Here is a 20,423-nt window from a genome sequence, read left to right as displayed (position 1 = left end):
ACATTGTATATACATTGACGTATATAGTAACGTGTGTACTTATATTGCATACTCGAAATCCGGGTTAGAACTTGGAAATGGTCCTCAGCAACATGCTTGTCGTAAGAGGTGACCAACTGGACTCGCTAACTTGGTTGACACGTCATATTCCAGTTGCGTAGATCTATAATACTGCGGCTGATCACTAGATATTTGGTACTGACACGATTATTTACAGACCGACGTCATACTGCTGGAGTGACCATACCTAAGATGCAGTCATAGCGTTCACTAGCATGAACATTCCTAAGATGCAGCCATAGCGTTCTCTAGCATGAACATTCCTAAGATGCAGCCATAGCGTTCTCTAGCATGAACATTCCTAAGATGCAGCCATAGCGTTCTCTAGCATGAACATTCCTAAGATGCAGTCATAGCGTTCTCTAGCATGAACATTCCTAAGATGCAGCCATAGCGTTCTCTAGCATGAACATTCCTAAGATGCAGCCACAGCGTTCTCTAGCATGAACATTCCTAAGATGCAGCCATAGCGTTCTCTAGCATGACCATTCCTAAGATGCAGTCATAGCGTTCACTAGCATGACCATTCCTAAGATGCAGTCATAGCGTTCTCTAGCATGAACATTCCTAAGATGCAGCCATAGCGTTCTCTAGCATGAACATTCCTAAGATGCAGCCATAGCGTTCTCTAGCATGACCATTCCTAAGATGCAGCCATAGCGTTCTCTAGCATGACCATTCCTAAGATGCAGCCATAGCGTTCTCTAGCATGACCATTCCTAAGATGCAGCCATAGCGTTCTCTAGCATGAACATTCCTAAGATGCAGCCATAGCGTTCTCTAGCATGACCATTCCTAAGATGCAGTCATAGCGTTCACTAGCACAAGGTCGTTCACTCATCGCGTATGTCGGGCTATGTGCAGACTGTCGGGCTATATGCAGACTGTACTGTACTTCACATAATCTGAGTTCAGAGACGGTTCGGGTAAGGCTTCGGCTTTGTAGTGTTATCAAGTAGTTCAGTACAATTTCGGGGAATTGGAATCTTGTTTCTCTCTAGGTTATGTTCATGTTGTTGTTCACTGGATTGTCTGGTCAGGACGCGATTATTCACAGACCGCTGGTATATTGCTGAATGTGGTGTGAAACTCAACTCACTCACTCACTCTGTCTTCTTTAAATTGCTTGTGTTTTCATTTTCTTTCATTTTTTTTCAAAAGCCCAATCCAAGTAAATGGGATGTTCAAGAGTTGATGAACAGAACAGTGTGCTGGCGATTAGGTGCCTGACTCTGAGGGTGCGGGTCCGAATCCCGGACGGGACTCAACCAAAAATGTACCAGAATTTGTATTTTACTAAGAAGGCGAAATCCCACTTATGACATTTGTTGAACAGATACGGTTTAAGGAGATTGTATATTTTTTATATAATGTCATAAACAAAACGTCCTGGAGATGCCGAAAACATTTTACGATCAATCCAATAATTAATGATGTTTTGATACTATGAAACAGCCCCACACGGCCATTTTGTTTTGGAGGAAGACGGGATTTTTCCGTTGTTCCGGAAATGAGCGTTTGTTGCTGATTGGTCAGGTTATCAGAGCGGGCGTGGCCAGACACGGAAGCAACCATGGAGGAACCCGAGTGCGGTATGATTTGCTAAATATTACCCCGGGGACGGACTCCCTTTGAGCAATTTACCATGTAAAAGAGAGGAGTACGGGCAGAACGCTTCCCATCAATAAGTTATATATTAATGTAAGGCTGATGAAGCGCACTGTGTATAGTCGACACTAGTCACAGTGCAGGCAGTGGCTGCCCCGTCGGTACATTTTCGCTTTCGTTTTATCATTCAAAATATAAGGGGGGTCCCTGTCATACAGTAAAAAGATGGTAAAGAAAGTTCCTATTTATAAACATGACAACTACAATCCAGTTTTATTTACTCTTTGTAAAATTAACCTGAGAGAGTGAAAATGTACTGGGTGCCTTTCTACCTGTTTTGTGTTCAGAAATGATGGTTAACTTTCCCCCTTTCCCCCTGGGGCTGGAAGGATCTTCACTTTTACGCCTCGTGCAAGATAATGTCAACATTTGGTGGCACGAACTGTCATAATGCCAGAAATTGCCAGACACAAGAAATGCAACTGAAGAAGTAAAATTCAGTTGGTGAATACGCATTGCCATGTAGTGGTCAGGTGTAACACATGCTATACTTGCGCATCACTATCTGATGTACAGATTGTAGTGCTCATTATTTTTGGATTCGAACCCACATACCCCAATAGCCAGTACACAAAGTCAGTCATCTAATCCAGTCTGTGGAAGCTGTGGTAGCTGACTGTACACACTCCTAGACCACTGCTACTACTGTTTTCCAATCCCAGTCTTGCACGAGAACTTAAGTAGATAAATCTGATTCACACTGCTCACTGGTATGAAGTTGAAGAACTGTTGTTTCCAGACTTTGACGAGACATCCAAGGCAGGCTATGTCCGTGTTCGGATGAGGATCCCAGGCATTAAGCCAGGGAGAGGAGGATCCAAACCTGAGAAAGGGAATGCAGAATTTGAGGGACCTTTCTATGGCAATGAGAACATGTAAGCTCGACCCTTTCATGTTTATGGATAATTTAGCATTTACAGTGGGAGCTGTCTAATTCGGACTCGACTGGGACCAACTTTTGTGTCCGAATTACGAAGAGTCCGAATTGGACTGGTGAGAGTCAAGAGTTAGCTCCCTTGACCAGGAGATACACATACATGGTACTTTTACCACGGTGTAACATGTTTTCAGGGGTAGTAGAGCAAAAGATGATCATGGACATGATTGCGTATCAGTAGATTATCAAAACTGTAACTCTGTCAAGAAATATCTCCACATCTTCATTAAATAATTTATTGTTAGAATGCTCTGTAGTCCAGTGGTTTCCAATGCAACACACATTTCATGTCTTGTCCGTAAGCTGGAGAAGTGAAGTGACGTACCATGTTTTCGTGATACTCGTTATTTCGCTGGGTAACGCCCTTGTATGGAAACGCATTTGATTCAATCTTCACTGAGTGAGTCGTGTCAGCTTGCTGAACTTCTTTGTTAATTCCTTTTGTTAATTGGTTATCATCACACCTGATAATCCGTTTGAAGTAGGTAATCAGTAAATTATGTTGAATTATATTTCAGTCTGAAATCCAAGTTACATGAAGTCCGAATTAGTTAGCCTATATGTAATGATAACTTAGTTAACTTCTGCCGGGACCAACAATTTGGTCCGAATTATATAGAAAACCGAGTTAAATAGGGACCGAGTAAGAGAGCTTCCACTGTATATATTAAAATGACATTTTGAGTGTTTATTTTGTACTGAGTTTATTTTTTACGCCACAATCAGCAATGTTCCAGCTGTATGCTCTGTAAATACTGGAATCAGGACTGGACAATTCAGTATCAACATCAGCATCTTCTTTATTGCAGTGGGTGCAACATTTCGATGTAGGTACTAACACTGTATTCATGGAAGTGATAACGGTGCTTGATAACAGTGTTATCACCTTCAAAATGTCACACCTTGGTACACAGGTAGCAGCACAAGGGCTCTGGACTGAAGGAATGGATCCAGCTTGATCTCAGTCTGCAGTGATATAGCTGGTACACTGTTGCATTGAATAACAATCTAACTTCTGTCAGATTGGGAATATATAGAGTTGACAACAGGCAATCCATAAAGGTCACATGCAACCAAAAAATCAAACATAATTAAAACAAAGTTATCGCAATATTTTGTACGAGAGTTTACCTCCCTCAAAACGAAGCAGTTGCTTTTCCTGAACCCAGTCAAGGCAGGTGGGTGTGCACTCATGTGTAACAATGCCTTGTCATTGGCCACTGGTCCATTTGCCTATACCCATAGCCACTTCTTGTTTATGGCTTTTAGGCCTGATAGGTGTTATTTTCAAATTGGATGAGGTCAGTGATTGAAGTTGTGTATTGCGTATTGTCATTAGCACTAGCAGACAGGCAGGCAGACATATAGGTGTCAGTAAACCAGACATTGAGTTTTCTCAGCGACGGCATCTGCTTATCACAATCATCATGAGATTTATTTTTTAATGTAATGGGTAGATTATGTACTCGTTTGTGGACCATGCTTGCCATAAAACGCGACTATGCTTGTCGTAAGAGGTGACTAACGGGATCGGGTGGTCACGCTTGCTGACTTGGTTGACACATGTCATCGGTTTCAGTTGAGCAGATTGATGCTTATGCGGTTGGTCACTGGATTGTCTGGTCCAGACTTGAATATTACGGACTGTTGCCATTTAGCTGGAATATTGCTGAGTGCGGCGTAAAACTAAACTCACTCACTCACTACTCGTTTGTGTATACAACCAAAATTAGACTACTGCTCATGACCTTATAATCTGGGCAGGCATCCTGTTTCAAGCTTCATGAACCTATTCACTGCGCATGTGTTATGAGTGCAACGCAGAATAGTTGTTGAAACCACTTTTTGCACGGGAGCTGGGGAAAAATTTGTGAATTGTTTGAACTCCAATTTTGGGGGCTTTTCTTCATCACATTTTTTTCCAACTTTATAGGTTGAATTGGCATTTTTGATGAATGGTTTTGGTAAGTACATGTCGAGAGGTCTCAGAATCTGAATAGTTGTGTTTTATGTTGCTTGTAACCTTTAGGTTTCAAACACACATTTTGTATCTTAAACATATTCACATAGTTTGATTCATGTTTGGTTGTGTCAGAGGCCTTGTATTGTGGCTTGGACATTTGGTGTATCTTTTCAGCCTTTGTGTGCAGGTTTGTATTGTCTCATACTCATAGAACTTAGTGTGATCCTTTACCAATCAGATCTATCACCTTGAAGATCCTGGATAAGGGTGGACTGGATAACTGCAACTACCAGTACCAAGTCAATCATCTCCCAGGTGCCATCGTCCCTGAAAAGACAAAGATAACGGTAAACAGTCATCATCAGTGTGGGGTGTCTTGTATTGTTACAGAATGGTATCAGTCTTGTGTCCTAACACAGTGGAGTTGTCACATATCATCAAGTACATCATATGTCATCTTTCATTCATGTAAAATACTTTTCATTTTTGTCAATGACATTCTAGAAACTGGAAAACTTACCTGCTGCCATGGTAACCACCAAACTCTGTGCCAAGAAGCTGTGTCACTAATTATCGTATGATGTCATAATATGATGTATGCAGTGCATAGAGTTTGAAAACCATTTGATTAGCTGTTTTTGAGGTCTCCGTGTTCACATTTATTTCAGTGTTCACTGCCTTTTTAAAACTATTTTATACATTGCATTGTTTGCACACTCATCTTAAAAACAATTAACTAGTGTTATGGCAGTTTTAAACTTATCTGAAAATGTTTCACTGATTTTTACAAATCCAGTTGAGACACAGATGTCACTTTGTTTACATGTTATATTGTCAGTTGCGAGCTTATTGATATTCAAAATGAAATAAATTATGTTACGTACATTTAACTTAGCGGTAACATCAATACATTGTAAACATCTCCCTTGGGTAATACATTCAAGAGTACGCCTTTTTGTACCAGTCTTATCCCTCGCCTACCAGCTTGGGAAACACTGTTACAAAGAGGCATACATCAGACTGTATTACCCTGGAGAGAAGCATACAACATATAATATCACCCTGTAATATGTGTTCACGACACTGTGTCCCCTGTGTATGATATATCACCCTATGATATGTGTTTATGATGTTGTATCCCCATATATATCATATCGTATAACCCTGATATGTGTTCATGATATTGTATCCACATATATTATATATCATATTTTGACCTTATCCTGCATTACTCCTTAATGCATTTACTGCTGTCCTTTTGACAAGACAAAGCTGTGTGATGGAAATGTCGAAGAGATGTTGTTTCAACCATGCTAGGCGCCCTCTTGCCATCGCACTGTGCTCACATGACCCCAAAAGTGCTGATGTCACGTATCCTCACATTACTGCTTGTCACCTTGCTGACAGGACATGTGTTTGTTTAATGGATTAAACTTGTGACTAAACACTTAGAGTGCGTTGCTTTGTGTCTGTTTCTTTTTCTCTAGATACCTCAAGAACGGTTTGTGACTTTTTCATTTTTGAAGTGATGTTTATTTATATATTTACTTGGTTTGCACATTATTCATGTATTTCATGTTATATTTTGTGCAGCTGTTTGTTCCATTTAACTGTCAAGATCACAGATGATTTCGTTTATATAATTAGTTTATGGTACTGTAAATAGATGTAGTATGGTATTGTTAGAGTGTGTTATATATTGTTGGGAGTTGTTGTTAGATTATGTTCGGTAATACTATGGGAACAGGGTTATGTTCAGGGAAGCGTGACCAGGTATGGCCAGAGAGCTGGGGTGTTAATTTGTAAACAATAGAGAGGTGTTGAGTAGCTTGGGTATGGGAGGTCAATATAAATAGTGAGGAAGGGTAGTAATCTGCACAGTCAGCCAGAATCACCACTGTGTTCACCTGTATGGGTTCAACTTTTGTATGGGATTGCATCTCACGCTGGCTGGCGTAAGTTTTTATTATCATTATTACTTTTGTATTTATTGATTGAGTAGATGTAGCAAGAAATTGTTTTACTGATGTAGTATTTCTAGATATATGTGCATATTGTAACACTATATAGCCACAAAGCCATTCAAAATTTGAATGTTATCGTTCCACAAAAACTGTTCCACTTTCAAATATGTAAATCGGAGTAAAGTACATGCATAAAGTATAAGACATTGACACATGTCTTACTGAGTAACTGTAGTTACTTATATTGTATTGTAGTGTCCCGGAACTGGCCGGTTATCCTTAAAGTAAGGAGAGGGGTATTATCTCCGCCTGTAAGGAGACAGACAAGAGTCTTCCCTGTTGTACAAGGAGCATGTATCTCCTAGTAATGTGAGATGTGGATGGCACAGCCATCAACCATTACACAGGCCCCTTAAACTCCGTGAGGGAAACCATCGCCTGGGTGTGAGGGATACCACACAAATACCATGACGTCACCAAGTGGAACCACAGTGCACTGACATTCTGATTACATTGTAAAGAGAAAGTGTTCTCTCTGAGTGGCTAATTCCTTTATTGTTATTTAGTTCAATTGTTTAGTTTCTGATTGGGATTATATGTAATCATTATCTATATTAGTGAGGGTATTAGGATTTTAGTGTAGTTAGTAGTAGTAGTAGTATTATTAGAACTTTAGCAATTTAAGTGGTAGACAGAACTGTATATGTAGCTAGGTTAGGTAATTAGATTAGTTAGTTGTATTTGCACCTGTAGAATTAGTTTAGTATAGGTATTGGGGTTACTTATATCTTAAGGGGAGGAATAAAGTTTTGCAAAACAAACTATTCTTCTGTTGTGGTTACTTTGGTATGTGACATTTTGGTGGCAGCGGTGGGATAATTAGATTATTTGTCACTATCAAAGGGAACCCTAGTTGTGTTCTGTAGCGCATTTGATGTAGCGTTGTTGATTGTATATCGCTGCAGAATCTTTGTGTCCATAAAGAAGGGTTAGAACATACGGCACCACTTCTGCGTCCTTGAGTGTATGATTTGGAATTCAAGGGTGGAGGGTGTATTGTGGTTATTGGTCAGTTAAGGCCATTGGTTCGTCGTGAACATTTTGAACATTGGGATATATGGGAAATCACCTCCGGTTTTATTCTTGGTAGGATCCCTATTTATTCCAGACAGTTTGACTTTTTGTGTACCCTGCTTTGCCCTCATACAGACAATTATGGACATTGACAAACTTATCAAACTGGGTCAGAGTTTAGGGTATGAGAAAGATGATTTGAGAGTGTTTGTGAAAGAGCAAATGGAGTTGGAGAATGAGAAAGAAAAGGACAGGCTCGAACGGGAGGAAAGAGCTAGGGAGCGGGAGATTAAAAAGTTAGAACTGGAGGAAAGAAAGGAGAAAGAAAGGTTAGAATGGGAACGAGAGAGAGAACGATTAGAATTGGAGAAAGAAAAGTGTAAAATACAGTCAAATGAAAGAATAGAACTAGCCAAGTTAGAAAAGAGTGCGGCAGGAAATCAAGAAGGGCAGGTAGGAGAGAATAGATCGGCAGCCATTCCCAAGATGCCTAAAATGCCTCCATTTGACGACCACAATGACAATATTGATGCATATCTGCAAAGGTTTGAACGTGTAGCTACAGCGCAAGGCTGGGACCCGTCTCATTGGGCAGCTTACCTGTGTACTCTGCTGAAAGGTAAGGCTTTAGAAGTATACTCCCGGTTAAATGCCTTTGAGGCTGAAAATTACAATGCAGTTAAAACTGCATTACTTAAACGCTATGAAATGACTGAGGATGGATTCCATCAGAAATTTAGGACTGCTAAAACTGAAACAGGTGAGATTTTCACACAATTTGTAGTTAGAATTGAGAACTATTTCAACAGATGGATTGAACTAAGTGGTACACAAAAGACGTTCGAAGGTGTGAGAGATTTGCTGCTGCGTGAACAGATTTTGAATGTGACTGGAAGGGATCTGGGTATATTCTTGAGAGAGAGAAAGCCAAAAGACGCGATGGAAATGGCTAGACTAGCAGAGCAATTTATAGAAGCTAGAGGTACGAGTCATGGAAGATACAATAGACCAGTTATTCCAGGTCAAACTGACAAGCAGGTTTCCAAAGGGAAAATAGTCGAGGGTAGCGCATCAGGTAAACATGGTACTTGTTCCAAACAATTTGTTCCTATTAAGGAAAGGACATGTTACAACTGCAATCAAACTGGGCATTTGGCAGCACAGTGCAAGAAACCCAAGTTTAAAGTGGCAAGTATCCAGGTGAGTGAAGACAACACAAACATGTCTCTAATACATCCAGATAACACAAAAGTAGAGCCCTGCATACATGAAGTTCTAGATGGTGATGCAGCAACTTCAGAGGAGGTTACTAACACAGATGTAGCCTCAGGGAGTGTGCTTACCAAAGATCACCGCATGCCATTTTATCAGGGAAAGGTAAACGACACTCCAGTAGATGTGCTTAGAGACACGGGATGTAACGGTGTAATAGTGAGGAGGTCAATGGTAAAAGATGCATGTTTGACTTCAGAAACACAATCTTGTAAATTAGCAGATAGCAGGATCTTGACACTTCCGGTAGCATGGATTACTGTAAATACGCCCTTTTACACGGGTATGGTGAGAGCAGCATGTATGGACACACCAATCTGTGACTTAATATTAGGCAATATTCCCGGAGTTAGAGAGCCAGGAGATCCAGACTTGATGTGGGATAAGCAGGACATTAAAACAGTAGGTGCTGTAGAGACAAGGAGCCAGAGAAGAGTACGCCAAGTAGGCATGGAACCCTTGAAGACATTGGAACCTGTTGGGTTGACACTGAGTCGAGGTGAGTTCGTATCCCTACAACATCAGGATTCAAGTCTGAACAAAATAAGAAAATTAGTGGAAGAAGGTAAGATTAGGGAGACCCGACATAGTACTTCCTCTTACTTTGTGGAGAATGATATGCTGTATAGGAAGCATACTTCCAATAAAATGGACAATGGTAAACAAGTTGTACAGGCAGTAGTACCGGTTGGATTGCGCACACAGGTAATGAAAGTATGTCATGAAGCACTGATGGGTGGACATCTTGGAATCAAGAAGACTCTAGATAGGGTAATCTCACAGTTTTATTGGCCAGGAGTAATTGGTGATGTCAGAAGACATGTTCAGTCTTGTGATATTTGTCAACGTACCATGCCGAAGGGAAAGGTAAGGAAAATACCACTGGGACAAATGCCATTAATTGAAGTGCCATTTGAGAGGGTAGCTGTTGATTTGATTGGTCCATTGTATCCTGTCACAGACAAGGGTAATAGGTATATACTGACGGTGGTTGATTATGCAACACGATACCCAGAAGCAGTAGCTTTACCCAGAGTAGAGACGGAATATGTTGCCGAAGCTCTGTTCGAGATATTCAGTAGGGTTGGTATCCCCAAGGAGATATTAACAGACATGGGAGCCCAGTTCACGTCAGGCGTGATGAAGGAGGTAAGTAGACTATTGTCCATACATCAGCTTACTACTTCCCCTTATCATCCAATGTGCAATGGCCTAGTGGAGAAGTTCAATGGAACCTTGAAGACGATGCTGAAACGGATGTGTGCAGAACGACCAAATGACTGGGACAGGTATGTACCTGCTTTGTTATTTGCTTACCGAGAGGTACCTCAAGAGAGTTTGGGTTTTGCCCCATTTGAACTCTTATATGGACGCACTGTGAGAGGACCAGTACAGATTCTGAGGGAAATCTGGACAAGAGATATACCAAATCCAGAGGTAAGAACCACATATGAGTATGTGCTAGATCTTCAAAACCGTCTTGAGGAGACTATTCACGTAGCACAGCAAGAACTTCAAAAGAAAGCATGTAAATACAAAAAGTTCTTTGATGTGAAGTCCAAGCCAAGAAAAATGAAGGTTGGTGATAAAGTATTAATTCTGTTGCCCACTGATTCAAACAAACTGTTGCTGCAGTGGAAAGGGCCATATGAAATACTGGATACCTTTGGCATTGGCAATTACAGAATACAGGTTGGTAACAAGATTAAAACCTATCATGCCAATCTACTGAAAAGGTACATTGAGAGAGAGGAGGTCAAGGACACAGCTGTATGTGACGTCAGCATAGCTCAACTTGTGCATGTCAGTGCTGGTCTGGTGGATGTCAAGGCTGAAGAGGTGAGTATGTTAGACATAGCTTCACCTTCTTTAGTTTCTAAGGAAACGTATCAGGATGTAGACATTTCTGAAGATTTGACAGAGGAGCAACAAAATGAGGTGAAGGAGCTCATAAGTGAATTCAAAGATGTACTGAGTGATTTACCAGGGAAGGTAGATTGTATGGAATATAAGATCAAGCTGACATGTAATGAGCCTATACGATCCAAGCCCTATCCACTTCCTCATCATATGAGAGATGTTGTAGCTAAGGAGATACAGCTAATGTTAGACATGGGGGTGATAGAACCTTCTCAGTCACCATATGCATCCCCCATTGTACTTGTGAAGAAGCCTGACTCGACTTACAGATTTTGTACCGATTTTCGCAAACTGAATCAGGTGACCGTATTTGATGCCGAACCAATTCCATTAGCTGATTCCATCTTTGCACGGTTACGGAACTGTAAATATCTTACCAAAATTGATGTAAGCAAAGCATATTGGCAGATTCCAATGGAAGAGAGTAGCAAAGAACTGACAGCATTTATAACTCCTGATGGATTATACCAATGGAAGGTGATGCCATTTGGAGTAGTTAATGCACCTGCAGTATTTTCCCGACTGATGAGACAAGTATTGCACAACATACCAAATACAGACAACTTCATAGACGACATCATAGAAGGAACTGAGAACTGGTCACACCACATGGTAAGTCTGAGAGCAATATTTACGAGGTTAAGACAATTCCATCTTACAGCTCGACCTTCAAAGGTAAAAGTGGGATATAAACATCTGGACTTTTTAGGGCACAAGGTGGGTAGTGGTCTAATTCGACCAGAAGGTAAGAATGTAGAAAAGATCCTAAATGTGGAGCGACCTCAAACCAAGAAACAAGTGAGAGCGTTGTTGGGACTGACCGGGTACTACCGGAAATTTATCCCAAACTATGCAGCCATAGCAGTTCCGCTAACTGATCTCACAAAGAAAGGAAAGCCAAACAAGGTAATATGGACAGAAAGCCAGGAATTAGCTTTCACTACGTTAAGAACCCATATGTCAAGTTTTCCTATCTTGAAACTACCCGACTTGAAGAAACCATTCTTGGTAAGAACAGACGCTTCTGACGTTGGAATCGGAGCTGTACTGCTACAAGAACAGGAAGGTGAGCGATTTCCAATATTGTTTGTGAGTCGGAAGTTAGTAGATCGTGAGAGAGCGTATTCTACAATAGAAAAAGAGTGTTTGGCTATTGTGTGGGCAATACAGAAGTTAGAAAGATATCTGTATGGGAGAGAATTTATTTTGGAGACTGACCATCAGCCCTTAATATGGATGACCAAGGCAAAAATGACCAATGGACGAGTGATGAGGTGGGCCCTGACTTTGCAACCCTACAGATTTCTAATTCGTGCAATCAAAGGAAGTGAGAATGTTGGGGCTGATCTCTTGAGCCGGTGTTCACCCTAGTCATACTATGTGTATGGCAGTGTGTAAATAATGTACTCTCTGCATATCCAGATTATTTGTCAGCAGTTATTTCTTATGTATTACTGTGCTATTGTACATTTAGACAATTGTGTTTTATGATATTTATGCATTAAAACAAACTTAAATGTGATCTTGAGTGTAATATATAATTGTACTTGTGTACAATTACTTGAAGAGGGGAGTGATGTCAAGATCACAGATGATTTCGTTTATATAATTAGTTTATGGTACTGTAAATAGATGTAGTATGGTATTGTTAGAGTGTGTTATATATTGTTGGGAGTTGTTGTTAGATTATGTTCGGTAATACTATGGGAACAGGGTTATGTTCAGGGAAGCGTGACCAGGTATGGCCAGAGAGCTGGGGTGTTAATTTGTAAACAATAGAGAGGTGTTGAGTAGCTTGGGTATGGGAGGTCAATATAAATAGTGAGGAAGGGTAGTAATCTGCACAGTCAGCCAGAATCACCACTGTGTTCACCTGTATGGGTTCAACTTTTGTATGGGATTGCATCTCACGCTGGCTGGCGTAAGTTTTTATTATCATTATTACTTTTGTATTTATTGATTGAGTAGATGTAGCAAGAAATTGTTTTACTGATGTAGTATTTCTAGATATATGTGCATATTGTAACACTATATAGCCACAAAGCCATTCAAAATTTGAATGTTATCGTTCCACAAAAACTGTTCCACTTTCAAATATGTAAATCGGAGTAAAGTACATGCATAAAGTATAAGACATTGACACATGTCTTACTGAGTAACTGTAGTTACTTATATTGTATTGTAGTGTCCCGGAACTGGCCGGTTATCCTTAAAGTAAGGAGAGGGGTATTATCTCCGCCTGTAAGGAGACAGACAAGAGTCTTCCCTGTTGTACAAGGAGCATGTATCTCCTAGTAATGTGAGATGTGGATGGCACAGCCATCAACCATTACACAGGCCCCTTAAACTCCGTGAGGGAAACCATCGCCTGGGTGTGAGGGATACCACACAAATACCATGACGTCACCAAGTGGAACCACAGTGCACTGACATTCTGATTACATTGTAAAGAGAAAGTGTTCTCTCTGAGTGGCTAATTCCTTTATTGTTATTTAGTTCAATTGTTTAGTTTCTGATTGGGATTATATGTAATCATTATCTATATTAGTGAGGGTATTAGGATTTTAGTGTAGTTAGTAGTAGTAGTAGTATTATTAGAACTTTAGCAATTTAAGTGGTAGACAGAACTGTATATGTAGCTAGGTTAGGTAATTAGATTAGTTAGTTGTATTTGCACCTGTAGAATTAGTTTAGTATAGGTATTGGGGTTACTTATATCTTAAGGGGAGGAATAAAGTTTTGCAAAACAAACTATTCTTCTGTTGTGGTTACTTTGGTATGTGGCATTCGGGCTATGTGCAGATGGCTGCGTGTTCAGTTCTGGTTTCTACCTGGTAAAACTTTTATTTTACTACATTACCAGTGTTTTGTACACTCTGTCTTTTTTAAATGTGTAGTGTGCTTAATATGTATTTTCCTTGTGTTTATTTCCCTTAACCATGTGTTTGGTGCGCGGGAAATCTTGGTTCACTTTCTTATAACATGTATTTTCTTACACACATTGGTACTAGGTCGAGTAAGGACCCCTATCCAAGGTGTTTGAACTGCACTTGGCAGTGTTCTCGGACTTCTCTGTGAATGTGTGCCAGACTTTCTTCCCACAGTGTTAAGAAAGTACTTGCGTGTATCTAAGAAGTAAGCTTTCCAACGTAGTATGTCTACCTCTGAGGACTTGGTTCGGCGGCTATGGAGATTCATGATTCTTCGGAGGAGAGGGCTACACTTTAAACGCCCATGATAGTGCCTGCCGTGTCAGTGGCACCTCAACTTTCAGTGCCTTCATCTACTTTTTCAACGCCTCTGGTGGCATCTGAAACAACAACTTCAGCCCCTTAGGCACCAGCTTGCCTCCCTACAGACCAGAATGGGCCACCGGCCCTTGCTTGGATCTAACTTGGATGCAATCCTTTTTGCAGTCGATGTTTCACCGGAGGATGGCGCCTGCAGGGATCCCCAATTAGATATCTCCACAGATGGCGTTTGCAGCACCTCTGCCGCCAGGGGCACCTTTACCGTTGGCAACTTCTCCGGTGCTACGTCCTGGGATTAATAAGTGGGATATGATTTGGTCGGACCCACTTCTATTCCACCGGACTATTTGATCAAGGATTTGATCATGGCATTGGACAAGGCCTTTCCCAAATTATCCCTTACACCGTCGCTTAAGGCAGCCCGTTACAGGAAGGATGATTTTGCCTTAGAGCTTGCAGATTTTAGTGCGCACACACTGGATGATGACTAACATCGAAACCGGCAACGTTGCATATGCCAGACACTTGCTTTTGTGTAAACAGAAATTTCTTGTTCCCTAAAACTTTAGCTTCCTCATCGAGGGCAATTGCACAGGAAAACAATCTGAATCAGCATGATCATCAACAAATTATGATGGCATTACGGCAGCAGCAAATTGAACACGAGCAATGGTCTTAAGGCGGCAATGGTGGAAATCACAGCCACATGCCATTCGAGGTATTTGGCGTTATCTTATCAGGACTCAGGGTTTAAACGACGTCTGCTATGTCAGCCTTGGTTGGCTGCCTCACTATTTAATGGCAAAGTGTTTAATACTCACTTGCGGGTATCTGATTATGCACCTGATGAGACAGCCCTGAAAGCCGTGGAACAAGTGTAGAAGAATTCAGCACTTAATCTTTCTAGGACAGGAAATTATCAACCAAGGTGTTCCTCCCTGTAACCTCAGTCTAGTCAGCCCTTTTGGGGTAGAGGTCATGAAAGAGGGAAACACCTTGGGAACTATCAGCCCCGTCAGGACAGGAGTTCCGGTAGAGAGAAATCCCAGAGAGGTAAACAATGAAGTGTTGGACCGTACTGACTGGTAACTCCCACACCCAGGTAGTGGGTGGGAGACTGGGGCAGTATTGGAAGAGCTAGCTGATATTAGGAGGGCTACAGAGGTGGTGGAGGGGCTGGCTTGAGTCTGGGTATTTTTGATTCCCAAAATGACACCAAGTTCGGAATAATCCACAATTTAGATTGGTTCAACGAACGTTACCTGTTACCCCCACTAAAGTGCCAAAGGACTATGCTGTGCCTGCTAAGGGCCAGAATCACAACTGCCTGATCAGTCTAGACTTGCAGGATGCATATTTGCATGGGCCAATCCACCCCAGAGACAGACGTTTCCTCAGGTTCATTTTCAATGGTATCCATTACTAATGAGCAGTACTCCAGTTTGGAATTTCTTTGGCCCTGAGGCTTATCAGACAAATAACCAAACCCATAGCAGCTTATCTACTTCTCAGGAACATCCAGTTCGACTCTTACATCAATGGTTGTCTCCTCAGTCAGCAGGATGCGGACAGTCTGGTACGTCACAGGGATTTCACCAGGCGCCTGCTTCATCAGCTGGCGAGCAGACGCCAGAGTTAACTCAATCTTGCCCGCTACAGTTCATAGGGGGCCTTGTTTCCAACACATGTGAATCTTGTCTTGGTTCCAAGGAAGCAATGGCTGTGGATTCAGCAGTATTTGTATCCCGCTCTTCATTAACCAAGTACTTCAGGGGTTGTTGACTTCAGCTCAGGATTTGACAACCAGGGGTCGCCTTCACGTGTGTCCAATTCAGGTATTTTCTGGCTCCATTCTTCAGGCAGCAGGATCAATCGATTTCACTCTACAATCCCACCTCAAGAGGTATCTTCAGTGGTGGAGGATAGAGTCAAATGTCTTAAGCGGCGCCTCTTTGACCGAGTTAACACCCATTCGAAGTCTAAAGGGTTGGGGAGCCCACCTCATGGGAGAGGTGGTTTTGGGATGGTGGTCTGACGTTCTCAGGAAGTGGCATATTAACAATTTTGAGTTGGAGGCAGTCATTCTGGCTGTGTCTCATTGGCATTACTGCCAAGCACGTCTTCAGCATGCCAAACTCATTTCAACAGGCAACAGGACACGGTGGTCTGGTGTCTTTGCAACCAAAGAACGACCCACTCTCAATCTATGCTACGCCAGACTTTTCGATTTTTTCATTGTCCAGCACATTCCAGGTTGCAGGAACATTCTGGCGGACGATCTATCCATCAGGGAGACTCGTCACCTCTCTTTGATTTTATTTGCGCCTTGGTGGCCAACAAGAAGTTGGCTCATGGATCTAAGAAAGCTTGTCCTCCACAATTCTCTAAAGCTACTACAGTGGCCAAAACTACTGGTGCACCCACGTAGCAGGTTTCGGTTTTGTCTACACGTCTACTTTATTTGCAAAGGGCTTTGAGAGCTAAGGGCTATTCCGCTCAGGCAGCGAGGGCTGTCACTTTGTCACATAGACCATCTACTTGTGGCTTATATGATGACAAATGGATGTCCTTTGAAAGTTTGTGCAGGGACAAACATCAGGATCCAATGTCTGCATCCCCTCAATTCTAGGCTGAATTTCTTCTGTTTTTGCATACTTGTAGACACCTTGGAGCAGTACCATTATGATGTATTTGGTGGCCCTGAATTCAGTCTTAAGGAAGCTTTTTTGCATTCTTTCCATCTTGAGGACCAGGGGGCCAAGTTTAGGCCTCCTGCTTGGGACCTGAATGTGATGGTTCATTTATTGTGTGAGGCACCATTTGAACCTCTTCATGCTACTTTATCTTACAACCTCACTAAGAAGCAGCTAGGGTGAGTGCGGTACATGCTCTTGATGTTACCCGGGTTCGGTTGAACAGACGGCAGAGGCAGACATTCACCTGGTACTGTGCTTGGATTTTATTGCGAAAAATCAGCTCCCAGGTCAACCGGACAGGTCCTTCACTATTCCACCTCTCTCTTCGATTGAGTGATCTGAGGATGAAGTGGAGCTTCATGTTCGGGCCCTACGGTGTTACCTTGACCAGTCTTTGTGGTACGAGGAAGCAACTGTTTATTCCTGTGGCTCAGTCATCAAAGACAGAAGTGTCGTAACACCTTGGCATTGTGGTTGCAGGCTACTAGGCATATGAAGTTGCCAACCTAGACCCTTCTGGGGCTCACAGCCCAAATAAAATCAGACCTGTGGCCTCCACAATTACCCTCAATAGTAACTGTTCCATTAGATCCATCCTGAAAGGATGCTTTTAGAAATCCGACACGTTTTTTGCCAGTCACTATTTGAGGGACGTGGCTCTGGAGGATGTTCACAGTTTTGGTTCCCTGGTGGTAACTCAGCAGGTAACCAATTCTTCTCACCATTAATACCATGGCAGTCCAGAGTGAGCCTTGTGACTCTCCTGGTGCAAGTCACCCTAGACAAGCAGGTTCTATGCTGGTTTGCATTCGCTCGGTAGGTTAGTTTAGATTGTGGCTTTGGCTTCTCTATTCACTACCTTTCTACTTGGATGCCTTTCATTCCTCACACTCATGTTGGTTTATTTTGGCAGCTTGGTCTCGGGATTAATCCACTTCGTCTTGGGTGTGAGAAGTTTCTTTTGCCCTGAGTATCGCATCTGAAGAATGGCCTGCTACAGATGCATGAGGGAGTAGTGCAGGATAAGTTAAAAATCTAGTAAAATCTAGATAATTTTTATATTTGTATACTTATTTTGCATTTCTAAGGGTTTTTTTGCCCACACATTGCTACACTACCTCCCCACAAGGGTTTTCTTCAGATGTTACTTTCCAGGAGTAAAGTGAGGATACGTGATGTCTTCACTGTTGGGGTCACGTGAGCCCAGAGCGATGGCAAGATGGAACAACATCTCTTTGACGTTTCCAATGCACAGCTTCGTCTTGTCAAACGAAAAGCAGTAAATGCAGTAATGCAGGATAAGTATACAAATATAAAAAATATCTAGATTTTACTAGATAGTATAACTCTAAAATGTGTTCATGATATTGTGGCCCTGTATATGTTATATGACTGTCATATGTGTTCATGATATTTTATCACCCATTTTACCATGTTGCCTGACATGGTCTATTCCAACTGTTACAGGTGAAGAAGGACTGGGTCCATATGTTTATGAAGAAGAAGAACAAGGACAAGTCATGGGAGTCAAACTTCAGAAACGGCAGTCTGGAGGCAGAGTAGTGTACAGCACCTGGGACACAACCGGTCAGTCATCTGACTATGTGCATACTGACCAGTGGGTCTCTTTGTCCTCACACAAGAACATATTTCTTAGCTTGTTAAGAGTCCAGTTATATTGCAATGCCGCTGCTGTAACACTTCTACCAGTATTATTTCATCATGGTAGACTAGCAGTCTGTTGACAACCAGGATGCTTGTCCCTGCTACATATTCAAGAATCTCATATGCTATGATTTGGAGTCTTAGATTTATTTACTACATTTGAATTGACCTTGAGGAAGTAATATGACAGTGATAGATCAGGGCTCCAGATAAGGGCCATATCGGCATATGTACGCATAAAAAATATGCATGATACAGTAGGGAAAAAATCAGAAAACGTATCAGATACGCATTACAGCAATGGTATACAGTCTTAGAATCGTTTACAGACATGAAAAAGTATCGCTGCATTGTTTATTGACCTGTTTACAGAAAAGTACCAACATTGTGGTGCATGTATGAAATGCAACACAAGATTACTTACACGCCATTAAATTCCATTCAGTACTGTAAATGTACTCTTAACTTTTCCCAGTACTCTAACATTGAAAAAATAAGGCATGTGTACTCCTCATGTTGAAACATTATCTGGAGCCCTGGATAGATTATGCACTATCTCTCCACATGACATGCACAGGAACAGTGATCAAATACAAGATGCAATGCTTGTGCTGGTATTGGGCAGACCTGTAAAGGTCGTAAGAGGCAGTTAATGGGATTGGGTGGTCAGACTCACTGACTTAATTGACATGTCATCAATCGATGCTTGTGCTGTTGATCACTGTATTGTCTGGTCCAGACTCGATTATTTACAGACCACCGTCATATAGCTGGAGTATTTCTGAATAGTATTTTCTATAACTAAACTCACTCTCTCACTCACCGGTATTGGTAGAGTTTCATGCTGCTGCTGCTCCTGCTGCTGCTGCTCCTGCTGCTGCTGTTCCTGCTGCTGCTGTAAAACTGCTCCTGGCTGGACTATCAGACTGCAGTTGATGTAGAGTGCAGGTCCACATGGTACGTGTGCGGATGCCCTGAAGGAGACAGTGCTTTATATACTGTATCTCATGAGGTATGATAGGCCAGTAGTGAAAAGGAGACCTCATTCATGCTATGCAGAGTATTGTCCCCTTAGCAGCAAGGATCTTCTTGAATTTTAGAAGCTCTTATCGCTTTGGCCTTACATTAACTTACAACTATCTATAGTCCAACTATTGGAAACATTTTTGTCATATCATGTATGGAATGATGTTTGGGTTTATCGTGCAGTGCATGTTCATTGGGCAGAAATTGTAGTCCTAATTTTATATCTGTTGTATGTTTCTTAACAGCACTTACCTGTACCATATATCTTGTTTATTTTGTACAAACCGTTGCCTCATCATGTTACTTAACCTTATGATCGATTGTATCTTGCGATTTTACATCGTTCCATCAGATCATGTTATGCCTTTTTACCCTGGTAATCCTTGTGATTTTATATTTTAAATGTATACAGCTTAATATCAGTGTATGGTCTCTGAGTTTAACTTTAATAGTACTGACTGTTATGTTGTGATACAGTAAGTTTATGGAACGGGATAGAGTGATCATGTTAATTTATAATTTTTCAAAATGTGTGTTATGGTAATATGGAAACAGGGCATTCCTCACAGTGAATGTTTTGTCCTGAACATTTCTTCAGTTGTCCTAAGTTGCAGGTAAAATCCAAGTGAATTAATGTCTCACTGCAGACTTGTGTCCATCAGACACCATGTTCCATGAACTGTTGACTTGTAGGTTACTGATACATTGTTCTTGTAATATTTCTCAATAAACATAATTACTGCTTGTGCTGTTGTGTGTTTTGCAAACATGTTTTATTGCTTAGTTTGTTAAATCCTAATCACAACATGAAAGCCATTTATTGATCACAACATAAAGATAATATGTTGCAACAAAATGGCCATGTATTGGACATCACAATAAGGCCATGTATTGAACATCATAATAAGGCCCTGTATTGAACAACAC

General features: G+C 41.4%; 1 protein-coding gene across 2 annotated transcripts; it reads left to right on the top strand.

Moving 5' to 3' along the window:
* Positions 1-1,544: 1,544 nt before the first annotated feature.
* LOC137290433 (uncharacterized) lies at positions 1,545-20,240 on the top strand. Of its 2 annotated transcripts, none has more exons than XM_067821361.1 (4): positions 1,545-1,652; positions 2,468-2,603; positions 4,867-4,975; positions 18,273-20,240. In XM_067821361.1, the coding sequence occupies exons 1-4, from the start codon at positions 1,634-1,636 to the stop codon at positions 18,366-18,368; spliced, it is 360 nt and encodes a 119-aa protein (XP_067677462.1). In that variant the 5' UTR covers positions 1,545-1,633; the 3' UTR covers positions 18,369-20,240. The 2 variants fall into 2 exon arrangements, with proteins under 2 accessions (XP_067677462.1, XP_067677464.1); XM_067821363.1 differs by having other exon boundaries at positions 1,603-1,761.
* Positions 20,241-20,423: the final 183 nt, after the last annotated feature.

This window comes from Haliotis asinina, chromosome 7, assembly GCF_037392515.1.
Source record: "Haliotis asinina isolate JCU_RB_2024 chromosome 7, JCU_Hal_asi_v2, whole genome shotgun sequence".
In the NCBI taxonomy this organism is placed as follows: Eukaryota; Metazoa; Mollusca; class Gastropoda; order Lepetellida; family Haliotidae; genus Haliotis; species Haliotis asinina.
The sequence above is the reverse complement of the archived record's forward strand: the minus strand, read 5'-3'. Positions and strand labels throughout refer to the sequence as shown.